Source organism: Etheostoma spectabile, chromosome 18 (assembly GCF_008692095.1).
Source record: "Etheostoma spectabile isolate EspeVRDwgs_2016 chromosome 18, UIUC_Espe_1.0, whole genome shotgun sequence".
Taxonomy (NCBI): domain Eukaryota; kingdom Metazoa; phylum Chordata; class Actinopteri; order Perciformes; family Percidae; genus Etheostoma; species Etheostoma spectabile.
Window position 1 is genome coordinate 22,860,701 of NC_045750.1, and position 21,683 is coordinate 22,882,383.

Sequence of the window (21,683 nt, forward strand, 5' to 3'; positions counted from 1 at the left end):
TTTTTTTTTTTTTTTAAGAGAGCGAGCCACCTCTGCGGCACCAAGGGAACATTACTGCCATGGTGACACCCACGATGCATTGCACACAGCAGACTTTCAGACGAGCAGGCCTCAGAGAGGCTGAGTTTAACCCTCTACCTTGCAGGTCGGCTTTGGTGAAACCAACTTTGTTAGCGCAGAAAAAATAAAAAACAGAACAGAGCAGAGCAAAAAAAAAAAACAAGAGTAAAGGTTAGTGAGGGACCAGCATTGTTAGGGTTTGTTAAACTTTTACAAAGTCACTTTGGCAGAGTGCAACATGGGAGAGTGTGTTGATTTGTTAGTTAGGGTTCAGCTCCTGAGAAAGATCCTACATGGTGGTTTTTATTGTTATAAAATATATTTTATAAGTGTGATTTTGAATTTAAAAATCATGGCCAAATCTTGTTTTGCTCATAAAGGCTGTGCATTACTTTAAACTTATCTTAATCTTCTGCTGCCCTCTAGAGTAAGAGGCTATGCAGAGGCCTGCACCGTACACAAGGAGCATCATGTATTTGGACACAATAGAAATTGTGATTGATTTAGAATATCTAATATAGATTGAAACAGCCTCAAGACAAATAAGATTGATTTGTGATTAAAATAATAAGCAATAAAGAGCCATCAAATTAATGATTGTCTCACTGTACAAACACCACATCAGCAGCAGCTTATTTGGATTCTGTAAAACTAAAAAACTAGGTTGCATTAAGATGGAGATTTTAGGTGCTGGTGAAGAAAAAAAGGCAGGCAATAGCACCATCTTACTATGCATTACATTTAGAATATATGCATTTTCTTTCATCTGGTTAAATAGGATACTTGTTAATTTGTTACTCAGGTTTCCGTACTTCCATTTATCATAAAATAAACTACTGCAACATAATAAGTTAACAAGCCATTATTAGAGAAAAGGAAAAAAAGATGTGAAAGACAAATTTGAAGTATTTTCCTATGATGTGACAAATGCCTTGCAAAGGAAGGGAGAAAATAAGTGGGATTAACAGTGCCAGCAAGTGGCTTTAAGGGCTACTGAAGAGTCTCCTAATTAGACTAATGAACCTCACACAGCAGGTCATGATTCTTTTACGCTACAGGCCATCTGTACCTTCACAGCCACGCTCAATCTGCCCGCTGCGGAAAAGGGCGTCGTTGATGAGATCTGGCAGGCGGCCGTTGAGATCAACCGAGGCCAAACAGCCTTGGAAGCCCTCCCGAGAAACCACCAGCTTAGGGAGGTTCTGGTACATGTTGGGTCCCAAACCTCCAACAAACAGGTCACCTGGAGGGAGAAAAGATAAGTGAGTATTTAGGTGAGTTTGATAAATATAACTTTTGTAATGATAATTTAATTCAACAAAAAACAATTTCTTTTTTGGGGCATTTTTAGGCCTTTATTGACAGGACAGCTGAAGAAATGTAAGGGGAGAGAGAGGTGGGATGACATGCAACAAAGGGCCGCAAGCCAAACCCGGGCCCGTTGCGTCGAAGAGTGAACCTCTATATATGGGCGCTACTAACTGAGCTTTTTATTCTGAGGCTAGATACTATACTTGCACAGTGAATCTTGAATGTCTTAACATGTTGTTAAATCAACAATCCCTTAGGACGATAGAAGTCACTGGTATTCAGTGGTGAAGTCTCTTCATCTGACAATCCAAGTTATCACCTATTGTCTGTCTAAAGTAAGGATACTTAAAATCTCGTGGAAAATTCATATGTAAACTTTTAATCAAAATGTTTAAGTACTACTAATTTAAAGATTTATGACTCAAGTTATGTGTAGGCATGTCATTGTTCAACCTTCATCATAAAGACAATCAATTTAATTTCTTAATTTCTCCAAATGCAATGATGTGGTACCATAGACAGTATATAAAGATGCACCTCGCATCTCAACTTCCTCACACTGTACGAAAGTGAAGCCAAAATAACCTGGATACAGGCGGGGCCTGTTTGTAATTTTGGAGCCAGCAGTACTGATAAACCCGTCCAAACCAATCGCAAGTCAATCACAGCTGTCAATCATGACGTTTCATCCCATTTTTATAGCATCAAATAACTAATAAAAACCAAACATTTCAGAAAAATGAACGGTGGGAGTTTAAGATATATTTTGACTTATACGGTCTATAAATCAACCCGGGTCGTACCTTTGAGGTCGAGGTTCTTGGCTCCGTTGACATTCTGGGTGACTGACTTTGTATCCACCTTGAGCGTGTGTGTGTTGGAAGCGTCCCTCGTGATGACCACGTTATGCCACTGGTTATCGTTCAGTGGGTTGTCACTGTTCCCCTTCAGCAGACTTGGCCCGTTCCCCAGGTCGAACACATAGTGGATAAACCTGGCAGAGGACAAGCGCAGCAGATGAATACATCAGGGTTTGTTAGTGTAAGTGGGTGTGCAGTTTGCAGTACGTCTCCTTTTATCTTCCAAGACTGATTAACATTAATTGGGAAAAACTCTCACAATCACCTTGCGTTGCTTTGACACTAATGGGAGTTAAACTGATAAAGAAAGAAATCTTCGCTGCAACAGGAGGATATTTGTCACAAGCTTACAAAAGGTGCAACAGCAAATTGGGATTGATTGTTGGGTCAAACTCAACTTTTGAAGTCCTAATGCCTTAAGAAACAAACTACAACCACATCAGCACTGCTATTTTAATTTAATTATTATCTCTGAACTACAGCCACTGAATAAAACATCAACATGCAAGCATCGTCACTGTCGCACTCACCCTTTGACCAGCTCCACGGCAATAAAGTCATTCCCGTCCCCGCTGTTAAAGATGATGAAACCGTCAGGCGATGTGGTTTTGAACTGAAAGAAGAGGTGCATGGTGGTATAGGCCTGCAGAGTGGCTAAGCCCAGGTAGCTGCCCTTGGTCTTGAATGTGATGGGGTCGGCGATGATGAAGCGTATGCCAAATCGCGCGTTGAGCTCGCAGAAGTCGATGTCCCCGTTCTTGCACATGTCAATGTACTGCATGCCGTTAAACTTGAGGCTCTGTGGGGGGAGTTGTTGAGAGACAGTGGTGTTAAAGCACACTTTAATTACATTGTTTTTTATTTAATTGACTCCAGTTTGCCATGGTAACACAGTACGCAAAGCTGCCAAATGACCAACTTCCAATATTGTGTTTTGAGTAGTCATACCTAATCCAAGGAGATAAACATATTTTATATTCCGTGCAAATACAGTGCTGTACCTCTCATTTAAGAAATATATATATATTGTCATATATACTTCATAAAGACACCTTCGGCAAGATGATGAATAATAATGGGTAACACTTGCTAAAGAAAACAACAGCTTCCTTCAAGCTAGCAAGCTACGATCTGAAAATGTCAAGTATTTAAAAATGATTTGGTTCGTGCAATAAGGCAGGCCTGTTTCGTTCTTTCTGTAAATTACTGTAAAGATTTACGTTTTGGGACCTAATGGCACGATTGCTCTGGACAAAGTACACACAGGGATGCACTGGTAAGAGCAAATTACGTTTAACCATATATTCAGAAAGAGCCACCGTCGCTGAATCTGGAGCTTAGCTCCGCCCAACATGATTGTGATTGGTTCAACCCTTGTGTTGTCTACCCATCAAAATTGAAAGTCAACACTTTTGTTGACGCTTTTTATTGATGTTTTTAACTTTTTATGTTTTTGTACCTTTTTTCAATGTTTGTCACTTTTTATATGTTTAACACTACGTAACACTAACTTATCAACTTTAGTTTTACAGTTATTTTTGGAATTTTATGGCAAATAAACCTCAAAGATTGCATAAGACACCCTTAAAATTCATGAAAGTAGAGATTTGTACTTGCCAAAAAGCATTCAAACAATCAAGTTTTGGGTAATTAAAAAGAACACTAATGTAGGAAAACGTGTCAGTTTGACCCGAGGACAACATGAGGGTTATAGAAATGCAAGCAATCCTGAGCGTTTTTGTTCTCCTATTCTATAATGTATGTGTGGTGCAGCCAGCCCTTACTCCACAGCGTTGTGGAGATAGGTCTGTCATTGCGACACTGGTCTGTGACTAACGTTAGTTGAAATAAAACATCTGCTGCGTCGGGATGTTTTGCTTCATACCTGAAGATGCCCAATAAAGGGGGACGGAGCAGACGAGACAAAACGTTTCTCGGTCAAGATGCCCGTTTCCACGTTGTTGAACTCTAGACGGGTGTGATCGCCCGCCATCTGACCTGAGATGGAGGAGGGAAGAGAAAGGAAAAGAAGCCGATGGATGAAGCGGTGGAAGAGGAGGAAGGACACTGCAACCCTATCCCAACAAACCCAGTTTCACTTAGTGTCATGCTGATGTAATAACCCTACCAATGCTGAGAGTCAAGTAAAACCAAAAATGGGCAAATCACAGACCAATAAATTGTTACATGAGGTCCAACCAAGTCTCATGGCATTTTGTGAAATGGCCACATTATTTAATCTATGGATTTGTGTACACGGACATGTTTATCTCGTTTTTGTTTTTGTGGTGGTGAGCACGTTTTTTAAACTAATGTATTTCAATGGGAAGCAAGTTTCAGCACGACGGTAGCAACTAGTATTAAATGCAAAAAATCTGCGTAGGGAGTTTGGTTGGAGTGGTGGATGGGTCAAACAACATAGGACTTTCACCCCGGAGACCAGGGATTGTCTCCCACGTGCAACACTTCCTTTCCCCGTTGCTCTTTTCTTAAACACAACCTCCCCGTTGTTGTTGCCGTCCCCCAGAGACCGCGGGTTGTGTCCTGCGTGCGACCTGTTCTTTCCCCGTTCTTCTTTTTCTAAACCCAACATCCCCGTTGTTGTTGGCGTCCCCCAGAGACCGCGGGTCGTGTCCTGCGTGCGACCTTTCCTTTCCCCGTTCTTCTTTTTCTAAACCCAACCTCTGTACAGATGTTTCCCATTACGTGCTGACCACCCCAGGAAACAAGATTAAGGTGTCCGTGTACACGAATCAATTAAAAATGACATGACCATTTTACGAACTGCCGTGAGACCACGTTGTTAGGTCAGTATTACTATGTTATTAATTATCAGAAACGAGCAATTTTACTTTGACTTTCATGGGAATGTATTTTCTCTTCAGAAAAAAAATACACCAGTATTAGCTGAATCCTAAAATGGCATCAGTGACAGTATAAACCCAGACAAAGAGATCAGAACCGTTTTCCATCAAAAAAAGGAGGGGGGGGGGGAGAGGAAAATTGTATGATCATGCACATCCTGAATGTTGTAAATTAGCAAAGAAAGAGTTGACGAGGGTAATACCTTCAGCCATGTCGTCATCCACAGTGAGTTTGAAGTTTTTACCGCGGCGGACCACTCGTACTGAGTGCCACTCATAGTCATTGAGCTTTTGTCCGGCATAAAGAACCTCAGGGCCCTTGCCTGAAGAGGAGGGTTAGTTAGTCAAGGGACGGGGGAAGCCCCCGCACAAACCAAATCTCTGTTTTCACAATCAATGCCACGGATTGGAAAAATCAACCAGGAAAACAATTGTAGTTTTTTTTTTTTTTTTTTTTTAAACAATATTTGTAGTCAGATTAAGTATAAAATCTTTATCATATGGAGATAGTCTTACTCTCTAAACAAAAATTTGGTTTTGACTTGACAACAGAGGAAAACAATACAACAAATCACAACTGACAGCAAAGTAAAAGCAAACATTTGCTGTAACTCATACAAGGACTCAAAAGCTGTGACTAAGAGTTCACATGTAATTGAAAACAACTGTCTCTCTTTCTCTCTTGCTTATATTCCATAGTTTTGAATAATCGTTTTTTTGAATAAGCCTGTTTTAACAGTTTACTTACAAAAAGTCACAAATTGTATTGCAGTTTCACTGTAGCTGTCATGACAACAGGCCTGTAACTAACCACTAGAGGGCAATCCAGACCCACTCAACTCACAATCCTGAATCTGCTGAATAATACGGAACAGAACACAGGGTTTCAATCTAAAGAAGCAGTGTTCAAAAGTAGTCACCTAAAGTCATTTGTAGACTAGATTCATGATGTATGCTCGTTGTGACTTCAATCAAGAATTTAATAAATATTGAATTTTTGGCACATTGTGGCTTGTATCCAGACCACTGTGCAATGTTGTTATTGGTAATATACTATATTGTGTCTGGCTGCATTAAAAAGCAAACTTAACTAAACTTAGTTAACTAACATTAAGTAAAAAAGAAAATACAACTTAAATGACATATTTGAAAGATTAATTTACAGTGACACTATGCAAAACCAAATGAATTAAATCAAAAAATGTCATTAAATTAATAAAATAAAAGTTTGAATCTGCAGCATGTGTGCACTGGATTACTAATTAATGACAATAATCAATCAGTATGAACAGAGGTCTACAATCTGTTCTCACTCACACACGTACCTGAAACGCCTTTTATCTATCTCTCTCTCTGCAAGGCTGTGAGCACTTATGAAAATAAAATAAGAGTCCCCTTCATGAGTAACAGCATGTCTGCTAACACCATCTATATATCACATTATAGGCCTGTTTACTGCCGTATGTGTTAAAATAAGGAGGGCAAAGACACCAAAGCAAGTGAGACACACAGCAATATATTACAGTATATTTGGGAAAACAATATAGCCCATAAATCTGAAAGTATAAATGTTCAGCGAGTAGCTATAGGCATACAGGGAAAGATTAAGAACTAGTTGCCTGAATCAATTTGAAAAGTGGGCCATTTAAAATACATAGAGTGCATAAAGTCAGATTTGCATAACTTTAATCTCTGGCTATTATTTTATTTCCTCCTCTTATCTGAAAAATCCTCTTATCAGTCCCCTGCATCCACACATTTCTGTCCTTACATCTAGCACACAAGCTATGATCAAACATTGATTGTAGGAAGAAGGCTGCAGAAGAAGAATGTTGACTTACTGGAGTTACAGTTTATCCTGACACAGTCTAGATGGGGAGGGGAGAATAAGTGACAGATGAAATCGCATCCTTCAAGGTTACAGCTGCAGACAACCAAGAGCAAGAAATGCCACCTTCCGGGGACGGTCACATGACCCCGGCGGCCATTTTAGCCTGGTTGGCTACTTATAGTCAATATCGCTATACTGATACTGGAAATCCAATTTAATCCCAATCCAATACTACTAAATTACTCTCAATGCTGTAGCCACAATGCTGTACCAATGCTGGTTAATATGACTGTACTGGTTCATATTTGGCTACATGTTGACTTTCAAAATGGTCGCTTGCAAATTAATGGCCACATCAGCAACTAGAGCCAAGATATATTCCTAGAAGCACACTAAAGGGTGTAAATGTAGCCATTTTGTTTTAATTGTCATCAAAACTGAGGCTTTACATGTCTTTAAATCATCTAAATCTCTCCATCTATGGGAGAGTGCTGAGCCTGCACCGGCTGGTCATGTGCCGTCAACCGCAACAGAAAAGTGGAAACAAACAGCCTCGAGCCACGCAGCACCAACACCGTACAGAGGCCTAAAGAGACCTTCTATCAGAGGGTCCTGTGTAAGTTAATAATAATTATGAAAAATACCATTAATGTGCATGAAATGGATTTTGTTAGAATCTTAAATTCATTTAGATTTCAAAGGTCCAAAAGACCACATTGCACATTAAAAACATAAAATATGGACTACAGGTGTTCCATGTTTTTGGCAGCTGTGGTAGCAGAATGCATGTATGTATATACTATACATGAGTCACATTCAGATATGTTGTGGGAACATATGCTTTATGTGGAGAGTATATATATATTCTAGGCTCACTGGTATAAAGGCCGGCACTTTACTTAAATGTACCACTTGTGCCACCATCTGCAGGCGCGCTGGGTGCTGTGGCATCGGGCTGTTTGCCAGACGGGCCGCAGGCTTGGGGCCTTTGAAGGGGTGAGTGCCATCTTTGAACAAGGCATGGGAGATGCCAGCTAGACCAAGGGTTACTTATGGACGGAGAGGAACATGAACCTGCTATCATGAGCAAAAATAAATAAAAAAAGACCACAGGAACAGACCCGTGTGATAGGAATGCATCAATGCAGCACTTAAATGTACAGACGCTTACTGTATACCTACAGTTCTGAATAGATGGCGGAATATTATCTAAAATGTTGCTATGTGAATTAATGCATGTGTGATAACAACAGTGCCATCTATTAAGAGTAATTCAAGAAGTAAGATGCTGCGCATTTGGAAAAAAAATAATATTTTTGTACACAGTAATGAGCATGACTAAAATGATCTATGATCCGTTCAAAAGATGTGCTGCAGAGCATGGATAACTTTGTTTTGTGTTATATTGATGGATATAAAAGTCTACACAGACATCTAAGCATCAAGGCAGAAAAATATACAGTCCAGGCAAGTCAAAAACAATACATGCAACTACAAAGACAAACTACAAAAACTGTTTTTAGTGTGTGTTAGGTCTGAAATCATGTCAGGAACCAGAAAGAAAATGAAAACAAAAGAAAACACAAAGACAGTGAGGCTTCTTCTTGAACCGGAGGGGAGGTGAGCCAACAGGGACGGTTTATACGATACCTAGGTTGACCGTCAGTTTGACTCTCCCGCTGTCTAGCTCGAGCCTCAGTGTGTCTGCTGACTCGCGGGACGTGGCAGCCATGAGCAGGCCGAACGCCCGCTGGGACATGAAGCGGAGAGACACGTCCTCGGCCTCTGTGTGCACAATGTTTGGTATCACCACTTTCATGTACATGCTGCCATCGTATGACAGGATCGAGGATTCTGTGACAAAAAGAGAAACGGAAATGTCCCGTTATTTTACATACAGTAAACTTTAAAGTATCAACAACAGTAATGAGCAAAATGTGAGGATGTGTCCATTTCTGTGTCTATGCTAAAATAAAAATAAAAAGGCACAGACACTTTCATACCAGCACAAAGTGGGACAATATCTTGCATATGCTTCCCCTTCTGACAGATTTCTTTTTGCTACCGAAGCTTTCGATAAGATGAAAGGGAGTGTGTATGAAAGCAAATACACGCACACTCACACTCGGTGTTCAAAAGAGAACCTATTTTAAAAGCTGGATCCTTGCATGTCCCTTATATTTTATCAGTGTGAAACACACACATACATGTCCCACATGCCTGGTTGCAGCTGTACTCATCATCTACTGAGAGATAGGCGAGTGTTTCCCAGGCTGAGACAGACAGACTGACAGACAGACAGAGCTCAGTGTGCAGAAAATTAAATCATCATGCTACATCCTCCTCTACCCTCTATTGACGTTGGTTGCTTGGAAATGTAAATTAGAAGTGGAACACGTACAACCCTACTGTAATACAAAAACATTGTCCTTGCATATGCTCACACACACTGAACAACACAACCGGTCTTGTAATTAAAAAGAGTCAAATAGATCACGGCAGTTTAACAGACAGTAGGGACTTTTCTGTTCCCTTCTTATGGGTACAAAATGGAGGAGAAAGCCAAAGTGAGTACGGCGAAGAAAGAGGAAGGCTGTCAGCAGACTGGAAGCCTCTTGGGGAGAGAGACACAGATTAAAAAGGGTACCCAACCATGACATACCTGTTTTGACACCTCAGCTTTTAAAAGAAAAAAAATAGCCCTGTGGCCCTTAGAAATGCACCACCATTTGGCTGCATCTAGGGAAATGCTGAGGCTGTAGGTGAGAGGTTTTGTTGCATCTCACGAGGGAGGGGTTGTACCTGTAACCGATGCAATGTTGCATGTCACACTTCCTTTTTTGTCCTTTTTACCCTGGGGTCCACTGAATGAAGTCATTTACAGGTTGATTTGTGCAGAAAAATGCTTACCCATGCTAACAGTAATGCATTATTGGATTGCTTCACTAAAATGTTAAAATCCATGCGTTATGTTGCAAAATTTATATATAAGCAACATGAGATCACTGAAGCATTTGTCTCGCTGAGCAGTGCACTGTTGTAAAAGAATTATATATCTATCTCACATTTGTCTGTGTTGCTTTTAGGGCAGTTGTAAAACCCATTCTATGAACAAGCTGCCGACTGTGTGGATACAGTAGCCTTGAGGATAATGAAACCTTGGCTCACTATTGCTTTACTCAATTTTAAATTGCACCGGCTCCCTCCCTCTTTGTGTCTCCTTCGCTCTCAAGAGCACTCTTAAGAAAAGACACGGTCACACATCCACACATGCATTTCACGCCAGCCAGACCATAGATGGATCCCCTAACTGACAGAGGCATGTATCGATTTGGGAGCCAGGTCAGGTCCCTGGCTCACACTTACAGAGGGGGGGGGCATGCTGAGAGTCAATCTGCTGCTCAGAAAACACAAACAGACAAGGACAGACATGGAAAGAACCTTATAAAACTGAATGTGATGTCCAGACTTTAAGCAGATGTGGCACAGCACCCTAGATAAAAGGGTTTCTGAAAATTTGTTCAGGTGTTTGTAGCTATGAAAATTTGACATTGAAACACAGTCTCACAGTGTCATTTATACAAAGAAAAATGCTCACTGGCTGTCAAGGACATTACCAAAAAAGGAGTGAGACGAAACGAATACCAGCCATCTAATCACAGTTTGGGGGGGTGGAGGGGTTGTATAATGGGCAGAGGAATGTAATCTATGAAGGTAAATATGTTGCAATATGTGAGAGCTTGTAGAATACAATGTGAGAACGTGCAGAACGAAAAATCTTAACTTGTATGTTAAACTTTGCACTTGTAGAAATGTTCACACACCTGTTTTATGAATGTGAAGTCACAGGGAAAAATATTCACAAATGTGTAGATTGATATTTACATGAACAGAATGACAGCTGCATGATCTTGGTTCATCACTTTGGTCCAGACTGATATCACAATAACTATTGGATGGATTGCCATGAAAGCTTGTACAAATATTTGTGATTCCCCCCATTCAGAACACAGGTGTGTGTATATTTTTTACAAGTGCAAATTTTAACATACATGAGTTCAGATCTTTTGTTGTTTTTGTTTTTTTCTTGATCTTTGTTGCAAGTTCTCACATCGTATTCCACAAGCTCTCATATTTTTCACCATATTTACCTTTGTAGCAAGCCATCCAATTGTCAAAAAATGTACTAAAAACAACAAACCAAAGTCAGTAGAATGTATCTACTGGGGATCACAAATATTTGTACAGGCTTTCAAGGCCACCCATCCAGTAGTTGTTAAGATATTAGTCTGGACCAAAGTGGTCATCAACCCATCTCACTGCCCAAGAACATGCATGCACAACATGCAAATCTGCTCTTTTTTAAGCTGTTTTTAAGCTATGCATGGTTGCTAAAATCCCTCAAACCTGTCTTAAGAGGCTGCATAAACACCTTCCTAATCAGTTGGTGAATATGTTCGACAGGTCCACAGTCAACACTGTGCTTAAGCAAGCAAATAACATAACATTCAGTTCAAATGGTCAGTTTTTGTGTACAGCATTCTTTTTGGGGCAAAGTAGTCCCCCATCATGTCTGAATGTCATCGATTCATTTCTGCTGGGACTGGCTGTGTTGTTGTCAAATGGCTTTTTGTTGTCCAAGTGAGGAAAGGGAAGTCTTTGGTTGACAGTGGTTCAGTGTATTTTATTCCCACAGCACGAGTCTCTCTGTTTTGAGTTGCAAAAGAAAAAACAGAGACGAGGCTGAGCTTATTCTAAGGATGTCGACATGGTCCATTTGGAACCACAGAAGGAAGGTTAAAGAAGAAAGAAACGGAAAATCTTTTAACATTCTAACTCCCGAGATAACTGACCAAGAGTCCATCTGCCTCACACTATTCCTTACTGGTAAAAAAAAAAAACAGGAAGACTCAAAGAAGAAATAAGGTGAGGATTTAAAGATGTTGACACAGTATCCTTTTTGTGGAGGCCACCATTTATGGCCATTTCTTTGTATTTATTCTACATAGGTAGATATATAACTTTACATTTCAGTCAGCATGAAGAAGTACACAAACAAACCTACAGCTGTAGCTTTAACTTTGTTTGACTCTTCATTCCCCTCAGAGGTGGCCTTCTTCATAGGGTTACAGTGGTGGCTGGCCAACAGCTCTGCAGTACTGAGCACACATTCTTACAGGAGGAAATCAGAGTGACACACTTCCATAACAACTTGCCTCTTACTCTACTGGAAGTTGAAGAACTGGCACAAAACGGCAGACAGACACACACTCTAAATGAATGCTAATGTTGCCCGGTGTGTATATAGGCATTTCTCTCTTTCTCTCTGTTCTTAACGAGTGCCTTTTTCGTCATCTTCGAGAGACTGTTTACCATGTTTTTACAGACTGTAAAAGACTCACAGAGTTCTTCTCTTTTAACATTGTTTTTTTAGTCTCTTTAATGTAGTTTTTACAGAGTGTTTTTATTATGGGAGCTGCCTACAAAAAGTCACAAAATTACCTTTCAGGTGAAGCCAAAATGGCGATTTACTCGGAAGGAATCACTGCACAAGGGTAGGCCCTTTTAATGACAATTTTGAACATGTTTAGAGGCTAAAAACATGTTTAAAAATTGCCCTGTTTAAGCCTTTTGGGTGCTAACTCTAGCAGGGGGATAACACGCTGTAGGCAGCACCGATTGTTTTTGATTTTTCTCTAAATTTACTAACAACAGAGCTACGTGTTGGAATTGACCAGAATTCTCCTTTAAGATCACAGACAACCTCCATTATTATTACAAATGACTAGAGGTCACCAGGTAATACTAATCCCGTGAAAACAGGGCTTTAGACCGAGGTTGTACGACTGAGAAATGCCTCTTTAAGCTAGTATTCAGTCTTTCAAGTTTCCAGCTGTTTAATTGTCTAACTCAGGTACCAGAGTAGAAGTGAAAAGCAAAAGTGAAAGCAAACAGCTGAGCCAAACATCACTTTACAATTGTAAAGAATTAAACATCTGCAGGTACAGACTGCTGCTGTGCTTATAGTCATTCATAGAGGATGTAAAGCCATTAACAGGCCTCTGCAATATACTGCAGGTGATAGCACACCATTCAAACGCTGTATGTGTGAGAGTGTTTAGACTTGTTTGCCTGCACAACATGATCTGTTAAACACACACACACACACACACACACACACACACACACACACACACACACCTCCAGTATGTACTGCTCAGTAAAGTATTTCTAAAGAGAGATACTGTATCGGCAGTGATGAGGATGTCATTTCAGATGGTAATTAAGCTGCTACTTGTCAGTCTGTGTGTGTGTGTGTTTACCATTCGGCCCCACACTTTACATAATTAGCCGTCCAATTGAAGGAGAAGATGGAGGAGGAGTAAAGCTATTAAGTAAGATGCTTCACAAAAAATTCAGAGTATAGAGATGGGGGTGGAGATATGCTAGTCAAATCTTTCAGCGCACACGCGACACACACACACACACACACACACACACACACACACACACACACACACACACACACACACACACACACACACACACACACACACACACACACACACACACACACACACACACACACACACACACACACACACACACACACACACACACACACACACACACACACACACAATTCAAACTCTCAAAATCAGTTTTCTTTCTCTCCTGTTTTTCCTCTCCTCGCTCTGTGTTCCTGCCTTGGCTGTAACTGGGAAGGATTATCTAATCTCCCCACACGTCACAGAGTGACAAGTCTTTGTCACTCTGTGAGGGCCTTGACTGTCATTGTGGTGTTTCATGCTAATGCCCGTCAACCCCCCCCCCCACACACACACACACGTGCGCAAACACTTCTGCAACTGCTGTCACAAATCTTTAAAGTTCAAAAATCATATCTACATCCAAACAGAAAAGATAGGGACATTGATAAAGAATTTTACGTGTACGAAGTATGCCTTGGTCTCCGTTTTGTGTGTGTATCTACAGTGTGTTTATGTGTGTGGTACTATGTGTATACACACTGAGGCAGCAGTTGCACTCAACAGAAGAGACTCTTGGCTATTGACGTTATCCACCGTAATCCTCACCATGTTATATTCTCACACACACAAACTTTTAAAGGCATATGCTAGTCCAATAACGCAAACCTCTTGTGAAAGAAAACCACTTACATAAGGCCTCCAGCATACCGCCTGCGTGACGTGAGCGTTTTTGTTGCGTGTCAGTTGCTCTCACCTGTTAACACGAGAGCCGAAATAAAAACGGACACGCCACGCTCATGCCACGCTCATGCCACGCTCATGCCACGCTAACACCACGCAGGCAGTGTGCAGAAGCCATCAAATACAATTGTATACATTAGACAGGTAAAAATAGTAGTCATACCACAATACTGTTGTTGCAGTATGTTTAAATGCATCTGAAGCAGAGGGACTCTGATTCCCTGATATTCATTCCTGTTTAAATGTTTGTATGCCAGCAAATATCCCCAAAAAGTCCCAAAAGCACAAATTGACCTTAAAATATCACGGAGGGATTTAAAGGGCTGCTGATCGACTGCTGAATAACCTTGTGCTGAAATTTATTAATTGTACATATTGTCAATGTCAAAATTTACGTTTCCCTTGGCAATTGTACGGTGGCCCTGAGAGCTCCACACAGTGCAAATTAAGAAAACACATGCAAGGAGCAAACACCAGCGAAATATGAAACATCTTTGCCAACTTGATGTCATGCACAGCATTTAGAGATAGTGCTGCCAGAGGCTCTAAAACTTCTTCCAGTGGACACTAAGTGATGCACACGGCTGTGACATGCAGTGTTTGATGTTACCGTTTGTGAATAATGGAGTTATTGAAGTTGGCTATCCGTCAGTGGCGTTAAAAAATTACCTAGTATGTACGTTTTTTTTTGGGCTTATTGGCTTAGATTCAATAACTTCATAACCAACAAACCATGGCAACAACAAGCATGTCCCAGCCGTGTGCATCATGTTTTAGTGTTCTCTGTAAACTGTTATAATGGACAACAGTTCGTTATGTGACCCGAGCACAGCAGGCATTAGGAGATTTGTGTCCAAGTCCAACCTGAGCTCGACACAGTTAAAATCTCATTTTTTTCCTCATACTATTAACACATGTAGGCTATGTTTGTTTGTTGTATCAAGCAACTGTGGAAAGGCATTCAGAAATGTCAACAATGAGCGCATCAGTGCACATGGTATCCATGACATTGATGTTTTCCTGTGTCATGAAAGTGGGTGAAGACGTTCCTTTATTTGGTTGTTTTGCGTCTATTTGCATGTGTTTTCTTAATTTTCAGTGCATTGAGATCTCAAGGGCCACCGTACAATTGTGTTGTCATGATATTTAGTAAGAAAATCCTACTTAAAGTTGCATGAATACAATTTTTTTACCACAATTTACTAAAAAACTAACTCCTTGCCGCTGTTTTGGCGTGTTGGAAAACTCTTGCATATTTAAACACCTAGCAGACACTGAGCAATATTAGTATTCGTTTGGAGTTGGGTCTCTGTCAACCTGATTGATGTAAATCCAAAATTCAGTTTCTTTTTATGTCTGTTTTGGTCTCAATCACAACTTTCTGAAAATGGCAGCCGGCTGCTAGGAACAGGGTTGATAATAGTGGAAGGAGCCAGCCTTAATGCCAGAACCAGTGAAATGACTGTACGTAGTAGCTTGTTTATAAATTTGGTAAATGTTCTACTGTGAGAAGGGTTGGAGCTGATGTATGGTTATCTTTCAGCCATTGCTCTGACATGTTTTGACATTTACTACATTTTTTTGTGGCTGTTTAAGCACTACTTAGCCATTTTCAGTTTTAAATGATATACGTAAGACAAGTAAAATAACGTTTTGCCTTCCATACCATTAAATGCAAGTACAGGCTGTGTTTATTATGAGCGAGCTATTTTATTTTTAGGGGTAATTCCATTTAATCTCCTTCTCCTGGGGATGGTAGTAGCTTAGTCCGTAGGGGCCAAAGTATGGGGGGACTGGTAGCTGGAGAGGTACCAAGTCACCTCCTGGGCATTGCCAAAGTGCCCTTGAGCAAGGCACCAAACCCACAACTGCTCAGCACGCTCATCCTTGTGCAGCTCCCTCACTCTGACATCTCTCTATTAGTGCATGCATAGGTCCTGTTTGTGCATGTGTGTGTGTATTTTGGGCACGTGTAATGTGTGGTAAAATGTGAATTTCCCCTTTTCAGAATAAATAAAGGCCTATCCTCTTCTTCTTGTCTTTCTCCTTCCTTTACTTTTTATTCCCTGTAATGGACACCCAGTGCTTTGTAGAGAAACCCTGAATTGTAAAACACAACGCTCTGTCCCAAACCCAGATTTAGGAAGTAGTCCATTGTAAGCACTTGTAAGAATAACATCCCCATCAGACAGTAAAACACAGGAGGTCGTCAGCATACTCACAGGGATTATAACATATTGTACCGTGCTCAAAGCAGAGATGAATTTATTAGGATATAAAAAAAGGGGTTGATGTAGCATCAATATGAAACAGTAAGCAGTTTTGTGCAACAGACATATTGAAAAGGCTTTACGCTGGGATGAGGTAAATCCGTAGAGCTTTATCAACATGTGACCGATAGATTCAGTATCTAAAAACAAGCCTCTGCACATTCAATTTCAAGTATAATTTTGTAATGGACATCATACTGTCCTATTCTTGCTTGTTATATTCTAGACCAGGAACAATAAAGTGACTGAATCATTCCAGCGCTGTTAGCCTAACCCCGCTGGTAAAAAGTCACGGAAAGGCATTCCTCAAAAGTCTCAAAAGAGGTGGATTTTTCAAGGCAAATTGTCTTTGACCTGAAGGATGTTAAGTTATGATTAGTGACTGTTTATGATGATTTATGGCAAACATTTCTTCTTAGTGTGTCGCTAAACACATGGGCACACAAGGGTCACTCTGTGTGCACAAACACACACACATTTACAACTATTTGGAAAGCCTGAGTACCTGCTGTGTCAGTTGTGTGCAGAGACTCTCAAATGGAAGTGGCCACTACAAGACCTTAACCCTGAGTTTTTTCCCATAGTCCCATATCGGCAAACATCTTGGCTCACCGCTCGCATGCATACACTCAAATTTTATTCAAAGCAAATCGTATTTGACCTGAAGGATAATTAAGTTATGAATAATGGGTTAGGATTAACAAAATGGCACTTTGGGGCCACTTGGACGGGGCAGAAGGCTCATTTAGGCCAAACAGAGTAATTTGTGGGGGCACCTAGGCTGTGACTTTAGAGCAAATGTGAAGAATGGAATTGCCCTGTTAAAAAACAGACACATACTGTTAAAAGAACGTTGTAATAGAAGAACTGTTTAGCACTCAGAGCAAGAGCATTGCGGTCATTTGTCCTAACTTTTCTATAATTACAGTCCGTAATCTGGCTGTATAGTAGTGAAAATAAGAAAACGTTCTGTGTCTTCCACAGTATGAGCCGCTGTGATTCTCTGCTAGGTGTGTATGTAGGAAAAAGGGAATTTATTGATAAAGTAAGTTTGATGTATGGTTTTGCCTTTGCTGACTCTTCCTTGCTTGACCGTGCATAACATTTTTGTTGCATATAACGAGCGTGGATAAAGATCAGTAAATGTATTGTGTGTAACATTGTTTAGGGGTAGCAGTAGCTTAGTCTGTAGAGAGTTTGGTTGGGAACCGGAGGGTCGCAGGTTCAACTCCCCATATGGAGTGTGGATTGGTAGCTGGAGAGATCCCACTTCACCTCCTGGGCACTGCCAGGTGCTTTTGAGCAAGGCACCATACCCCCCCCCCCCCCCCCCCCCCCCCCCCCCCCAACCGCTCAGGGCGCTGGTCCAGCTATCAGCCCACTCACTCTGACATCTCTCAATTTGTGCATGAATCGGTCTTGAGCATGTGTGTATTTCAGGCCTGTGTGTAGTGATTACTAACAAAACAGAGTGTAGATTGTAATTTCCCCACAGGGGATCAATAAACAGTATAAATTGTAACATTTTCAAGTATTATTAGTAGAGAAATGACACAACATGAGTGGAAAGAGCGAGATGAGGAATGACCATGGATGTATAATAAGAACTGGATACAGTGTTCGAGATGGAGCCCAGTTCTTTCCTTGTTGCTAAGTGATGCATGAAGCCAAAAAAGTACAACTGACTCGAAAAGCCACAGGCACTACCTGCGGTTTAGCACTACGGCTAATTTAAAATGGGGATTAAATGATTTAATCTTGTGGCTGTCCTAGACTTTCCAAATGTTATCTGACTGTATGGATCTGAGTCATATTGCTGGAGGTTGTGAAGCTAAAAAAAAGTAACCACTGACAGACACTCTTACAGATGTCTCTTTTGCCATCTAAGTTGGCCCAATGGCATCACGTGATGGACACAGAAGTTGCAATCCCACTGTTTGGCCGCTATATCAAAATGGCAAATGCATGTGTTGTGTGGATGACTTTTTTTTTTTAACCTTTATTTCTCCAGGTAAAATCGATTGAGAACAATTTCTCATTTGCAACGACAACCTGTCACATTCACACAGTTACACATACATACCTGGAAGCTGCCCAGTACAGTCTGATCTGCGGGCCACTAAACTCCATTGGAGCGGTTGGGGTTAATGGTCTTGCTCAAGGGCACCTCACTGGGAGGGAGGGACAAGAGCTGCTCTTTCACTTCGTCGGTCTGGGGACTGAACCAGCGACCTCCCGGCCCCACGTTCGCTTCTTTAACCACTACTGCCCTCATGACATGAAGCAAATTACAGGCAAACTGGAAGCGATTCGTGGTTATAATAATAATCTCTCTGCCTCTCCCTCATTTTAGTGTGTTTTTACGCGTTTCGGAGTGAAGAAAAGAAGACAGGACAGTTTAACAAATGTTCAAGATTAAGGAGATCAGCAGAGGAGCAGATTGTGAAGAAGCGTGTGTATGTCGGGTTGTGACGGTATAGTGTTTTTCTTAACGCGGTGACATGAGGCTACATATCACGATGTATGCCAGTTAACCAGCTAACGGTAGCGATGTTAATTAGAGCTCAACGATATTGTGTTTTAGCACCAACATCGCGATGAGCGCATGCACGATAGTCACGTCGCAGGACGTTGCGATGTCGACGCTAATCCTTTTTTGCTGCTTGATAGAAAAGTAAACTTTCACCCTTCTCCTTTTACATGATTATTACCGTCCAAGCCTTCCCCTTTAAGATGGGTAGCCATGTGGACAACATGTGTGTTTGTGACGTTAGTCCGACGGGGCTTGTTATGGGAAGTGAGGCTCTCCGTGTGTAGAAAAGCACCGTAGGCAGCAGCTGCCACAGTGATGTCATAATTTTGATGGGTAGTCAGTGAAGCTACAGTAGTCAGTGTTTAATGTTCACTGCAAATACAAACTGAATCACCTGATTAATGCAACATAATCACAACGTCTCCAGGCCATTTCCCTCCCCGCAGAAAGCTGCTACCAGCCAGGCTAAAGCTAATACAAGTAGCCTAAAGAAACAAACGTTAAGGTTCGGAGCCGCGACACTGGAAACGTAACTCTAATCTACAACAGAAGTCTGTGATTGGTTATAGCAGATCCAGAGTGGTTTGTTAACGAAGAGAGGAAACCCTCTGTACAAATGAAATGGACCAGAGTCTGGTGGGACAAGGCTAGTTAACCGCAACCCCCTTACAAGACTCCGTGAGTTAAAGCAAGAATGGCAGGATGCCTTAAGTGAGTGACGTCCGTGCCTGTGTGGTCGCAAAAAAAAGTGATAGCAAAGATGATGTAAAGTGAGTTAAATGTCAACAATGAAACAACAAGTTTGAGCTTCTCAAGAAACAGTGCCTTTATCTGTTGTCAATACTGACGGTAAATTGAATGGACTTTACCCCCCCAAAAACATTGTCTTAGCACAGTGTCTCCATTTCAGTTCAATGTGAGAGTCTTTACTGTGTTTTGCTGTCATTTACGGCCACTCTGCTTTCTCTCCTCTCCGTTGATCTATTCCACAGACAGTTCAGAAAGCTATACTGTCAATAAAGTAAAAATAAAAAAAACTTTGCAGACAATGCCAAGGGCAGATGCTTTGCAGCAAAGCGGTCTTAGCAGCTGAGCAGATAGAGAGTAGAGAGGTTGACTCGACAATCCACTAACTTATTGCTCTTTCTAAGGGCCCTGACACCCTAAACCGACGGCTGCCCGTTGGCAGAAAAGGCAGTCGGACTGACTGCCTCCCCGAGTTGGCCAAAAAATGTTGATTGACGGAAGCTGATTCAAAGAACGTGTCACGGGGGTCTGGTTTCTCCAGAAATTCAAAGCCAGACGATCACTGCGGCTTGTTCAGAATAAGATCTCATATTTTACCAAAATAGTTCACCGAAACCTGTTCCTGAAAACATTTTAAGTGAGAAATAGGCCATGCAGTTGCTGAATCTGTCTTCATTTCAGATCGACAAAGATTAGTTTAAAAGATTTTCCACAGATTTTGAGAGACTCTAGTCACGCTCATCATTTCCGGGTTAGCACTCCACGCATGTCGGGTTGGCCAAAATGACGGCCACTGGCCCCTAACCCTAACCCGACGACACGGACCTCACCAAACAGACTTGATTCACCGGGTTAGTGTGGCCTGGCCTTAATATAACCAACATAAGCTGCTCTGTTTAGGCTACAAAACGTGCATGCAGGCTGAAATACAACCAAGTGACGAGCAACTTAAGTTGTTTTTTTTCCTCCATAAACTCTTGAATGTAGGATAGAAGACAGACAAACATGTAGGCATGGGGGAAGAGATGACTGTTTTCTTGTGGGTGTCTTTTTTTCTTTGTACCACAGTAACTTTGCTCTGCCTCATTTGCAACAACTCCAGCAATATGTTCAACAAACGAAAACAGCCTTGTACTGCTGAACTCATCCACATCTGCTAAACTCCGGTGTGCCTCCGGTTTAGTGTTAGTACTGAGTATGCAAATGAGATGTACAGTAGCTACCTTTACAAGGCTCTCCTGTAATTGTCTGATGCTTAGTCGGACACAATGTTTATATTAAGTTTATGTTGGGCCGTAACACACTTTAAGATGTGAACTGCAGTATGCACACCTGCATGTACACCCAACCAGTGAACCACAGCTCCATCGGGGGGCAGCAAAGTCAAAGACAGCCAGCTGCTGTAGACACCAGCTTCTCATTTGACTTGTTGGAAGATGGAACAGGGAGGATATGAGAAGGGTGGTAACAGGAATGAGGGACAAAACGATAAAAAAGAAGATTTTAGCCTTTAGGTGACAAAACAAATTAAACATCATTTTGCAAAGCAAACAAAAGTCAGGTTAAAATATATATATATATTTTTTTTAATGCAAATGAATGCTATTTTAGAAAAAGTACAATCAGATACATCTGCCCACAGAGGGTAAGGTACCATATCCAGCAAAGGAGTATAGTGTATTTTATTTTCCTTTTTTATCCTTAAAGTCAGTTATTCTCTCTGGGAAACCTTCCTTCCTGCTGGCGTGAGAGGTTTGGAGACTTGTCAATTTCTCAGATGGTCGAACACTGAAGGCTTGATTTCCTCTAAGTGTTCTCTCTCTCCCTCTCTCTCTCGTGTGTGTGTGTGTCTGTGTGCGTGCGCGCAAACCACATAAAAAGACATGCGTGTGAAGGAGAGAAAGAAAGAAGAGAGAATGAAATGAGAAACAGTAAGCAGGGAAAGACGGATGCAGCACTTTCCCACCCTCCCTAT

At 41.2% G+C, this 21,683-nt stretch overlaps 1 protein-coding gene across 1 annotated transcript in view; it reads right to left on the reverse strand.

The window, feature by feature from the left end:
• nrxn3b (neurexin 3b) overlaps positions 1–21,683 on the reverse strand; it is a 324,175-nt gene that overhangs the window by 177,118 nt on the left and 125,374 nt on the right. Inside the window, exons 11-17 of the mRNA XM_032543642.1 lie at positions 8,577–8,780; positions 6,937–6,963; positions 5,299–5,418; positions 4,117–4,229; positions 2,762–3,030; positions 2,175–2,365; positions 1,130–1,303 (exon numbers count right to left, since the gene is read on the reverse strand). Coding sequence (XP_032399533.1) covers positions 1,130–1,303; positions 2,175–2,365; positions 2,762–3,030; positions 4,117–4,229; positions 5,299–5,418; positions 6,937–6,963; positions 8,577–8,780 — 1,098 coding nt within the window. The remainder of the gene's footprint in view (positions 1–1,129; positions 1,304–2,174; positions 2,366–2,761; positions 3,031–4,116; positions 4,230–5,298; positions 5,419–6,936; positions 6,964–8,576; positions 8,781–21,683) is intronic.